Source organism: Lissotriton vulgaris, chromosome 8 (genome assembly GCF_964263255.1).
Source record: "Lissotriton vulgaris chromosome 8, aLisVul1.2, whole genome shotgun sequence".
Classification (NCBI taxonomy): Eukaryota; Metazoa; Chordata; class Amphibia; order Caudata; family Salamandridae; genus Lissotriton; species Lissotriton vulgaris.
The window spans coordinates 1484161307-1484173669 of record NC_141696.1 but is presented as its reverse complement, the minus strand read 5'-3'; the positions used below and the strand labels follow the sequence as shown (position 1 = coordinate 1484173669).

General features: G+C 47.4%; 1 protein-coding gene across 1 annotated transcript in view; it reads right to left on the bottom strand.

Annotated features, from left to right (window-relative positions):
• The window catches only part of MAEL (maelstrom spermatogenic transposon silencer), a 1196692-nt gene that overhangs the window by 110974 nt on the left and 1073355 nt on the right, over positions 1–12363 (bottom strand). The window contains exon 10 of the mRNA XM_086935541.1: positions 11606–11738. Coding sequence (XP_086791667.1) covers positions 11606–11738 — 133 coding nt within the window. The remainder of the gene's footprint in view (positions 1–11605; positions 11739–12363) is intronic.

Below are 12363 nucleotides of genomic sequence, written 5' to 3'. Positions count from 1 at the left end.
GTGAGGTCTGCCCCATCGGTAGAACACTGCATTGAGGGCATGTTGGTCGGGCTCCCACTCGTGGCAGATGGAGCGTTGCCTGCTTAGAGAGTCCGCCAGGGTGTTGTCTGCTCCTGGGACGTACTCCGCCCTCAGCGAGATGTTGTGTTGGAGCAGTCACTTCCAAATTCGCTGCGATTCTTGGGACAATGTCATGGATCGAGTTTCCCCTTGCTAGTTTAAGTAGTGCATTGTGGTGATGTTGTCCGTCCTCACAAGCACTGGGGAGTTCCTGATTCTGGGCAGGAAAGCTTGAAGAGCCAAGTATACTGCCCTCAGCTCTAACAGATTGATGTGGAGCAGTTTCTCTGCTGGCAAAAACTGACCATGTATCTGAAGTTCCTGCAGGAACGCACCCCATCCTTCCAATGATGCATCTGTTATCACGTGTGGAGAGACTGGGAGCAGGAATGGAAGGCCCTGGTTCAGGTTTTTTATTTGAAGCCACCAGTGCAGGCCTTTCACCATGAACGGGGTGATCCTGAGTCGATCGTCGAAGGATCCCCTACTTTGAATCCACTGAGCTGATAATGCCTCCTGTAAGAGACGCATACGAAGGCAGCAGTGTGGAATTAGGAGGATGTTGGAGGACATCATTCCTAGCAGTGACTTGAATGTGTGCTGCCCGCGACCTCTGTTTGGCCTGACGCTCCTGTGATGGAAAGGCCTTCTCTTGATGTGTGTCCAGAATTGCTCCCAGGAAAGTGAGGCGTTGAGAGGGCTGCAGTACTGACTTTTCCTGATTGAGTGTAAGTCCTAGACTCTCGAAGAGCTGAAGACAGGCGTTGGAAGACCTGTTCACACCTTCTAGAGTAGGAGACTTGATGAGCCAGTCGTCCAGGTAGGGGAATACCTGGTGATGCTGCTGGCGAAGGTAGGATGCCACTGGAGATAGGCATTTTGTAAAAATGCGTGGCGCCGACTTTAGGCCGAAAGGCAACACTCTGAACTGGTAATGTCTGCCCGCAACAGTGAACCTTAAGAATTGGCGGTGACTTTTGTGGATGAGTATGTGGAAATAGGCATCCTGGAGGTCTAAGAACACCATGAAATCCCTGGAATTGAGTAGTTGTAACACCTCTTGAATAGATACCATACGGAACAATTGTTTTTTGAGGTATGTGTTGAGGTTCCTTAGATCTAGTATAGGTCTCCATTTCCTCTCCTTTTTCGTATCACAAAGAACCGTGAGTAGAATCCTTTCCCCCTCTGGGAACTCTCTCTACTGCTCCTTTTTGAAGCATTAGTGAGAGTTCCGCTTGAAGAAGATGAAGATTCTTGTGTGGCATGGGACATGGAGGGTTCGAAGGAGGAGTGTCCACAAACTCCAGAGTATGCCCGAACCGAACCAGTTGGAGAACCCAACGATCCGTAGTTATTTTTTGCCAATTGTGGAGGAAGTTGGAAATCTTTACTCCAACTACGTAACATGGAGAAGAAGCAGGGGCCTGTTTGAGAAAGAAGTCACTGTCTTCTGGGGGGATCTTTCTTTCCTCCTCTCCCTCGAAAGGAGGACTTATTGTAAGAAGACTGGCCTTGTTGTTGCCTCTGTTGGTATTGAGGTTTGTATTGCTGGGACGAGCCGTAGGTGGATTTGTACCCTTGGTATCCACCTCTTGTTTGCTTGCCTCTTCCTCTGGAGCCTCAAAAGAAAGTATTCTTGTACTGGAGTGTTCCCAGGGATCTTGCGGTCTCGGTATCTTTCTTGATACCCTGGAGCATCTCGTCGATATGCTTCCCGAAGAGAAGCTCGCCGAACGGCATATCCAGTACCTTGGCTTGGACTTCCGGCCGGAAAGATGTAGCTTTCAGCCAGCCTTGGCGTTTAAGGACAGCCACCCCCGCCAGCTGGCAAAATCCTGTTGAGGCGATGTCCATCGCCACATCAATAATCTCCGAGGCGGACCGCTCTCCTTCAAGGAGGATTTTCTTGACCTCTTCTTTCTGCTCCTCTGGCAGTGAGCCTAGGTATGGTGCTACATCTGCCCACATCTGGCGATTGCAGCATCCCAGGAGCGCAAGCGAGTTTGCTGCTCTGACGTTAATGGCAGACATCGAGGAGAACCTCTTCCCGATGTTATCAAGTTTACGGCCTTCCTTGTCCGGGGGCGCAGTCAGTGCGGAAGTCGGATTGTTGGATTTCCGCTGCGCGGCCTGTGTGATCACGGAGTCCGGTTTAGTATGGCCTGTAAGGCAAGCTGGTGCCTTGTCCGGGGCCTTGTATTTCTTATCAAGTCTGGCTGGCACTGGAAGTAGAGATGAGGGGTTTTGCATTATCTTTACTCCCTGGTCCCAGATGTGTTCAATAATCGGGATTGACGGGACCGTCTTTTTGAATGGCTCCTTAAAGTCGTATAAGAAGCAGTCCTGAGGTTGTGTGGTCATTTCTATTTTGAACCTTGCTGCTGCACGTTCTATAATATTGTGAAACCCCCTGATGTCTTCTGGAGGGGAGTCCGCATGTGCCTGGTCTGGGGAAGCTGGATGTGAGATGACTTATTCATTTCACTCGTCATCCTGTATTTCTTCCTCTTCCTGTTGACCCTCCTCGTCTTCTTCCGCTGCTTCCTCTTCGTCCGAAGATTGTTGCGGAGGCAGAGACACCGGATCTGGGGTAATCACCAGTGGAGGTGGTCTATGGCGAGGAGGGGCAGATGATACAGCTTGAGGTGGCGGAGCAGGTGGGAACCGCTGTTTGTAGTCCGCTATAAGGAATTGGAGGTCCGTGACAATTGAAGCCGGGAGGCTCACCATAGACTGTGAAGGAGGAGGCGAATGATATTCCTCTTGATATGGAATGTCTTCCTGATACACGTCTTCGTTGTCCGAACTCTCATGTACCTTAACAAGTAGCTGTGATGGGCTTGTAGCAGTTGGGAACATGACACCATCATCATAGTCCTCAGTCTCCAGTAAATTGGCCGGCGGCAGTGGCTGGACTCTGCTAGGAGACGTCGCTTCTGGCATCAGCGTATGCGTTGACATCTTGAAGTGTGTATAAATATACTTTAGCTTGGGAGAGCCTTCTGTCGACGGGGTGGTCGTAGACGGTGAGAAACTGACGGCCACCGCAGACTTCTCTGTTTTCTCCGACGACGATGTCGTAGACGGTATCGTCGTCGACTGTTTTCTTCGTCGACGGCAGTGTTGGCGTCTTCGTCGACGGTACTGTCGTCGACTGCTTCGTCGATGGCTTAGTCGACGCTGGTGTCGACGGCTTCGTCAACACTGGTGTCAACATCGATGGCTTAGTCGTCGACGAGGTGGTCGTCGAAGGGACTTTTGTCGACGACGATGGCATCGGCTTCGTCGACGAAGGAGTTGTCGACGACAGAGGCGTCGTCGACAATCTTTTGACAGGAATAACAGATGTTATAGACCTACCAGACGACGAAGTTGAAGTAGACGTCGTCAAGGCGGTGAAGGCAGAAGCTGTCGACGTAGAGATGGTGACTGTCGACACTGTCACAGGCCTGGCAGAAGACACTAGCACAGGCTTTTTGAAGGTAGTTTCCGGAAGAGAAGTCTTCACTGCCATGGTCTTTGGACGACCCTCTGAAGACTTCGGCGTCTTCTTTTGAGGAGGCATATTAGACGGACCTGGAGAAGTCTGTCTCTGTCTTTTAGAAGAGGAGTGTGAGCTCCTAAAGGAACACTCGCTCTCACCTGAGGAGACTGCTTGATCCTTGTCCTTCAGTCTCTGAAGCCACAGAAGCAGGCGTCCCTCTGTCTTTATGAGTCTTGACAGAGAAAGTGCGACAGACCTTACAGTCCTTGGAAGAATGGTCAGGGTAGAGACAGTAGAGGCAGTCTTCATGTTTGTCATCCACATGCAGTGTCAACTTCTTACACGAGGCGCAAGGTCTAAAGAGCCCTTTTTTAGGAGTGGTAGACATAGTAGACTTTAGCCCTCATTCACCAGAGTAAATATCAAGAGAAAAATATGGATAACATCCAGAAAAACCAGAAACCTGAGCAGAGCTCAGTGGAGACTCCCTTAGCACGACGTGCGGTAGAAAATCTGAGGGACTAGGGCTCCTTCCAGGAAGGTTCTAGAGGGTGGTAGTAGCCGATTGGCTCCTGGACTAAGTTTGGTCCTTTTTTTTTTTTTTACAAAAGGACTCAGATAGGTTACTAATGTGAGGCTTCTGGCCTATTAGTGTGTGTATGTGTATATATATATATATATATATATATATATATATATATATATATATATATATATATATATATATATATATATATATATCTTTAGGACATTACTATTTTATATACCGGGGACTCCCACCCAGACGACGGGGAACGATTCAGGCATGTGAATCTATGAATGATACCCATAATACTGGATAACTATCTGGTTATGGACACAGTGGTGTCAGCTTGTCTCAGGGAGAGACCACTGGATTGATACTTGGTTATTGTGTTCTTGCTGCAAGACACTGGGTGGCTCTTTCGAGAAGTTATAAAAAAATATTAATTTCAGGTACAAATACTAGACTTTATTTAGGGGACAAATGCTTAACTATGAATTTTAAGATTGGAAACTAAATAGAAAAGCTTCCTCCATGTAGGAAGGTACCTCCTGACTATGGTTGCCCCCAACTTTTTGCCCTGTGTTTTAGCTGGTTTCTGACATAGTCGACCTGGGACCCTGCCAATCAGGACCCCAGGCCTACTGTTCTCTCTGTAAAATGGATTCCATGTACCTTAGGTACATTTCCAATTGGTACTGGGCCACCTTATCAGAGCCTGTAACTCAGGGCATAGGTGTACCCAGGGCCTACCAGGGGCTGAAGCATGTATTATGCCACCCCTGGCTGGCCTCCTAAATTTGACACAACTGGCTGCATGACAGCTGGGGCAAAGTCGTGTAATCACCCTTTGCTGTAGATGTAGTATACCTACATCTAACCCTAAAAATGGACACACAGATTCCTATCAGTCACTCCTATGGCAGGCCTTGACAATCCTGAAGGCAGAGTGCATGGAATCGTGTGAGATGGTGCTCTGGCATGAGCTGAACCTGTCTGCAGCTTGCGGAACCAAGTCCTAATAGCTGTTCCAAGATAACGCATACCATATACTCTTGAGTGCATTATAATCCTCGCGGTTAAATGCTATCTTTGGTATTGCTTTATCAAAACATGTCGAGTAAGGTGTCATACGAATTGGAATACTAACCCCTCGCCAATTCTTGCGACGGGGTTAGCATTCCACCCTTCTAGAGGGACACGACATGACATGTATGTAACTGTGAACCCCGGTTAAAGTTAAACGAAGCCTCAGCTCCACAAAATGGATGCTGCCACCACAGACACGAGTCTGACCCCCTGCAGCTGGGAGTCCTTCCAGCGAGGGGAGCCTGGACAAAGGGTTTCCTGTCAGGGGCGGTGCTAGCACCGTCCCAGACAGGGTTTTGTGTATCCTGGGTAGGCAGGGCTTTACAGGAAGGTGACTGCTGAGTGCTCACTACGCATAGGCCGGTCAGAACCAGTTCCAGGGGCACACCAGCCCCTGGCCTGGGGAAAGTCCGGCATGGGAGAGGGGTGTGACCACCCCCCTCCTAGTCCCACCCATAGGCAGGACCTAGTCACCGGGTCAGCCCCCTTTTTTTTGTATAAAGATAGGAGCGGGCCCCCTGTTCAAATTAGATCATCTTTGAATCAAGAACTACTTTCTACGAAAGGACATTCAAGACTCTTTTTAAGATTTCTCCCTTGTGGCAAAGGAGTATTCACCCTGCATCCGCAGGCACCATCTAAGAACTCTGCGGTTTGCTGCAAGTCCTTCCTGAGGAATCCGACGACCCAGCTCGACGAGAACCGGCTTCCCTGGCACCTCTGACCTCTACCCACATCGTCAGCTCAGCTGAGATCTGTGGGTGCGACGAGACCTCGAGGGACCGGCCATCATCAAAACCTGCACGCTTTCTTAATCCAGCACGACCACCGAAGGAATCCTCTGGTGAGTGCTGTGGGGTCCGAGAAGCCCCGATCCTGAGCAGCTCTAGCACCGAAGTGCAGCCTCCCAGCATCTCCACGATCTGCGTGGGGCCCTTCTGCTCGCCGCTCAGCCCGTTGTCCGATCACTAGCCGCTGGCTTGTGATCTCCTTGACGACATCCGACAACCAACGCTGCTGGTCTGGTTGCTCCAGACCGGCCTTTGCTCCCTTTTCTGAGAGGAGCACCCCGGACTCTCCTGGTCCACTCAAGACGCCATTTTAGGCCCACCACGTGGCCCTGAAATCTGCCAAGGCTTGTTGCCCCAATCCTGGGCCCAGCGACGCCGACAGCATCAACCTTCGCGGGACAGCTCACACCTCCATCCTGGTCGCCGACAACGCCTCCTGGTCCATGAGACTGCAGAGCCTAGCGTCGCCCACTCACCTAGTCGAGGTGACGGCCATCCGGTGCCTTCCTGGTACCCTCTGACTACTGGCTAGTAGTACGAACTTGGTCCCCTCTGCTTTCAGGTATCATCGATCTCTGATCCAGGCTTGGATCTCTACGAACTATTCTTCACTGGTCGCCGGCCAGCAACTCCTTCCTTCCGGCTCCTGGCTCGTCAGCGAAGACCCCCGACGCCTGTAAGACTTGTGCAGCCGCAGCCCTAGTGGCTAGGTAACTCCGGCATTTCGGTGCCCGCATAGCCTCCTTACTTAAGGGTCCTGAGTCCCTCGCTTCCGACTTGCCTTATCGGGTCCGCCTGAGACCACTAAACTTTCCGTGCCCTCGGGCACTTGTATTGATTGTGCACTTGAAGTATTTTCCTAAGAGGTTTGTTCTGTGCTTAGTACCCTGTCCTCATAAAGAGTACAGGGCTGTTGTGATTCTAATAAATATACTGTTTATTTTCATAACACTTGTGTGGTGTCCTTTCACTTGGTGTTCAAGGGATATGTGATGGTATTACAGCTGGCTTAACACACCCTCTAGAGTTTAGCCCGAAGACTGCTTGTATCCACGCTACTAGGATAGCTGGTCTAAGGTTGACTTACAACCAATCACCATAAGGGTCGTTTGGAACGATACATAGTGGTCACTAGAATAGTGAACACTGCATATCGGGCCAACTTCTCACACTCCAAAGCAACCATTAGGACTTTGGTTCAATGGCAATGCCAGTCTTGGTAGATGTAGTAGTATAGCTGATGCCAATACACAGATGTTCTCACTCTTCAGTGGGGTGCAGGGCCTTTCTTGCAGGACTTCTAAGGCCTTGCTTAGGACAGCATGGGAGCACCTGCGCAGATGCAGGCTCTTGTGGTTTCCAGTGCATGCCTCTGGATCAGTGTCTAGTTTTCCCCATGCAAGCATTCTTGAAAGATGGGACCTCAGTGACTGTTACTGATGTTTTCTCCATTCCCAAAGGGGCGGCTAGTTTGTGTTTTTCATTTGGACAAGTAGCTAAACCAAGACTGGCTGTTGAAACCGGAGCAGGTGAGACTCTTGCCTTGTGCTGAACCTCAAGAATTGTGGAGATTGGGGCATACAACCAGTTTCAAACTTCAGGAAGAAGTAAGAGTGGATTATTAAGGTCATTATGGGGTGTATTAAAGTTCACGTTGGAATAGGATAGGCTGTGTCACACCTGGTCATGCAGCTTCTGGCCTAAATGATGAGATGAATCTGGCCATATGACCAAGAAGTCAACTCTTCCTGAAGGAGGTACAGGAAGGAGCAAGTTCCTGAGCAAGTGTGTGATGTCACTGGTGCACACCAATACCTGATCTCCTGGATTACACCCAAGGTAGGCAGACTGTCTCAACCTATCTGTGCACTACAATACCAGCACAGTGCAGAGAACAAGTTACTTAGCGCTGATAGCCATCTTTATGATAGATGCTCTATCTAACCGCTGATTCATCTCCTTACGTATATTACCCTAGGCATCAGACGACCTGGAAACTTTAAAGCAGTACTTCTGAACAAGCCCAGTCTCAATTGTCCACCCAGGCGCACCGATGTTTGTGGCTTACTTAGGCTGTCTGTGTCCTCAGACGCAGTCTGTTATGACTACTGGGCATACCTCTAATTGGAACCTTTTTGAGAGGAAAAATAATCCAGTTCACTTAACTGGGAGGTTAGAGGGAGATGAGGAATCTGCAGTTAGATAGATCAGTGCTCCCCAAATAGATTAGAATCACGCCCTTCGATATTAGACTGTGGCCTACATATTGATCTGCCATAAAAGTGGCATACGAAGAAACTACAGTGGAATCTGGAGCGGGAACACTTTTCAGAGTGCAGTGCTGTCCTTTAGCATTTGACCACTAAAATCACAAGTCTTCTGAAAAATCTTTGTGTTGATACTTACGATTTAAACAAATGCTTCTGCAGGAGAGTATGGAGTAAGGACTCGTATCCATTTGTATCAAATCAAGGGCCAGTGGTGCATTTTTAATGTCTGTCCGTCTATCTGTCTGTCTCATAGCCCAATGGCATTGGAGCACCTTACAAGAGCACCAAATTACATTACACAAGGTCAGATCAATTTTATTTTAAGCACAGTAGGTTAAGTGATTTGCCCGGACTCATAGGATGTTGAGTCATAACCTGGACTGGATCTTGGTTCTCCACATCCAAAGTCTGCATTTTTATCAGTTAGGCCACATTCATTTTTCTCAATTTATATGCGAGTCATATACAATTTGAATGGTTGTGTATGATCATGTACAGTGAGCATATTCCCTATTGAAATGGCTTTGTGATGTAAAACAACAGCAGCAACAAATACTAGAGGTTCACCCGGAGGGTCTTGCTTGGGAATATTTGTAATAGTGTGTTTTAGCGTCCTGGTTCTGCATCTTTTCACTGGTGCACAAATCAGAATAAATATATCTGTTATGTAGGCCTAGACTTTCTTGGCCTACCAAAAATCAGTTTGTGACCCGACACACAGTTTGGAAAATGCTGAGATATGGTATCCACTAGAAGGAACATTACACAAGGTAAGTAACTAGTATCTATTCCTCACCTTATGAATAGATATCACAGAGGTCCCTCCCCAGGTGGTGGGTCTGTGAACTGGTTTAGGCCAAAATGTCCTGCAGGACTGAACAGGCGAATTGTCACTTACATCAGACCTGACTGTCGAGGCAGTCATGCTTTGTGAACTTATGTACAAACACCCATGTAGCTTCCTGACAAGTGTCCAGTACAGGTACGCTGCAAGCAGCCTTTGCTCTGGTGGCACGAGGCCTTAAGGAGGCTGCTTCTTTGCCTGTGCTTAGCAGATCTTTATAAAGAGAACAATGCAGCAGAGATGTTCTGTTTCTGCACTGCCTTGCCCTTCTTTACCCCAGAGAATCTCACAAAGCTAATCTTCCACTGTGTCTTTTGGTGCGACCAATATAAAAACGTAGTGCCCTCCTACGGTCCAAACAATGAAGATCGATGATGTGGGGCAAAGAATTCCAGAAGAGTCACAGCCTGTCTGACATGAAATGACCAATTTTAGTAGAAGGATTATGTAACTTAACCAGCAAGCATCTGTTCTTGGCATGTAGAGCTGTGGATTTACATACTCTACTCCTCCCTCTCCATGTCAAAAAAGGTCAACTCAGTTCCTCCTCCTGCTACAACACCCTCCGCATGATCTACAAGTAGATCCCCACCGAAACAAGAAGAAAACAAGTTACTTACCTGTGACTTTGGTTATCCAGTATTGGTACTTTCATAGATTCCCATGCTTTGCATCATTCCCCCGTCGTCGGAATGGGAGCCTCGGTAAGAGAAAAATACCATAGCAGTAGGTACAAAAGTGAAAGACAGGCCTAGGCCTCATGTCATTTTGCAGCCTATCCGCCTCTTTTTGTAAAGAGACCAAAAATTGCAACAACAAATCGAGTAGCCTCACTCCATAGAACCCTCCTGAGAGAGCCTCAGATTTTCATAGCCGTTGTGTAAAAGTAATTACATTTGCAGAAGGCTGAGCTTTCCCAGGGGAGGCGGGGGGGCGCATGGGAATCTATTAAAGTACCAATACTGGGGAACCAAAGTTACAGGTAACTTGTTTTCTTGCCCCAGTATTGGACTTTCATAGATTCCCATGCTTTGTATCAGAGTAGCTAGCAGTAAGCCACAAATGCACATTTTGTTACATGCATATCAGCATAACACACTATAAGTATTATTATCAAATACAAAAATGTGCAATAAAGGAAGGAGGGATAGAAAGGAAAGCTTACCGCTCACCTGAATAAATTCCTCAGGACTGCTTGTCAAACTGCTGTATCACTCCTTGTGGAAGAATCCAAACAGTAGTGTTTCGTGAATGAATGGGCACTGCTCCATGTAGCTGCCCTACAAATGTCCTTGATAGGGACACCAGAGATTAGAGCCGTAGATTATGACACTGATCTCGCAGAATGAGCCTTGATCCGACTCCTCAGCGGCTTCCCCGCTGCTTGATGACAAATGAATTGTGCTGGCAATCAAATGTGAGATCCCCTGCTTTGACAGGGGCAAACCTTTCCTTGGAGCGCTAAAAGCGACAAAAAGTTATGAAATCTTCCTGAATTCTTTCGTACGTTGAAGATAGAACTTCAGGCATCTTTGGACATCCAAAGTGTGGAGAGATCTCTCTGCCAGAGATGAAGGTCGAGGAAAGAAAGTAATTAGTACTATAGGCTCATTTAGGTGAAAATCCGAAGGGACTTTTTGGGATAAATTTTGGATTTGTCCGTAAGTTCAAAGATTCTTTTTTGAACTGGCCGGCGAGGGGTTGAAGCCGGCGAGGGGTTCAAAGCAGATTCTCAGTGCCTAACATGGCTGGATGTCAGTGGAGGCTCGGAAGCAGTGTGTTTTTTGTAGAAGCAGCTTTTGTGGGTAAAGGGGGTTTAGTACTCACAGCTCCTTGACCGGCTAGAACATCAAGAAACTCCAGTTCTATCAGGTCAGAATCAAAATCTTTGCTGGAGAAGGCCTTTTCTTTTGCTGTCAACGCTTCTATTTCTTCCTGATAGATATGTTCTCCAAAGATATCGGGGGTTTCTTCGACGTTTCGTCACTCCATTTCTTTCCTTCAAGCCCGGCGGTCTCGGACGGTCTTTTTCAAGCTAAATGAGCGGCAGGCGTCACAGTCTTCTTCCTTGTGCTCAAAAGAGAGGTACAGGTTACAGACTTTGTGAAGGTCGGTGTGCGGATATTTGGAGTGGCACCGAGGGCAGAGTTGGAACCGACTCAGATTACTAAATGTTGTTTGTTTGAGTGGAAGTGAAACAAACGAGCTAGGCCCAAAGGCCGCGGTTGGCGGTCAGTCAAGTCAACTGGTAGTTTTTTTTCCAATTTTCCACACAATGGAGGATGGGAAACACGTTCAAAACAATACCAACGGGGGTACAGTGGGTTGTGACCCGAAGTGATCCCGATGAACTGTCTTGAACCAGAGCACAGCACAAAACATCTGAATCCAATGGCAGTAAGAATCACCAAAAGGAGGAGTCACCTTACCTTGTGACTGTAAAAGACTTCTTCGAAGAAAAACTTGCAAACATCTGGACCCAACACTAGATGGCCTGTGTATTTACAGCACACATACCATTCCTAGAGGAAGAAAACTTACCTGGAAACGTCCTGCATCAAGTACCACCATTTTGGGGTTCATAGAATTGTGTGGATCACTGTCTTGAAGAGGTAAATGGGCATCCGAAAGTGGGATTTCATAAAGCGGTGCCAAAGCACTGCTGATGCAGTACCTAAAAAAGTAAAAAAAAAAAACAACAAACAAAAACAAGTGTCTCAGGTATGAGAAAAATAATCCAATTAGAATTTAAATATTTAAAACAATTACAGATGTGGAACACAACCTACTCCTTAGAAATTAAACAAAAGTTTTGTACCTTTTAAGTCTGGCTATTACAGTCCATAAGTAGTTACATATAAGAAGATAATGGGAGCCTTGAATCAAGGGCTTTAAAATATTAGAACATTTACAATCTGTGACCATTGTCTGCAATTAAAAGTTAAATGAAAAAACAATCATTAGCATAGACTGGTCTCGCTTTTCATTAGGGAAAGGGCTTGGTTATTGATGGACAGGCTTGCATAGGGTTGGACGTGGCATGTGAAGAAGCAGAAATAGGGTGCCCCTGCCTGAAAGTCTTCCCTGTAAGTTCTTCAGACTTGACGCCTGTAGCACTCAACAGTCTTACAAGTGTACTGAAGTGTTTTCTGTGACCTGTATTGTGACCCAGAGCACAGCTCTGTTCTGGACAGTGTCTACCATCAGCTCCTTAAAAGGCAGAGGACTGGCATTCGTGGCAGCAATAATGTACTGCAGGGCTGTCCTTTTAAGGTAGAGCCTAGAGGCAGAGTGCATGC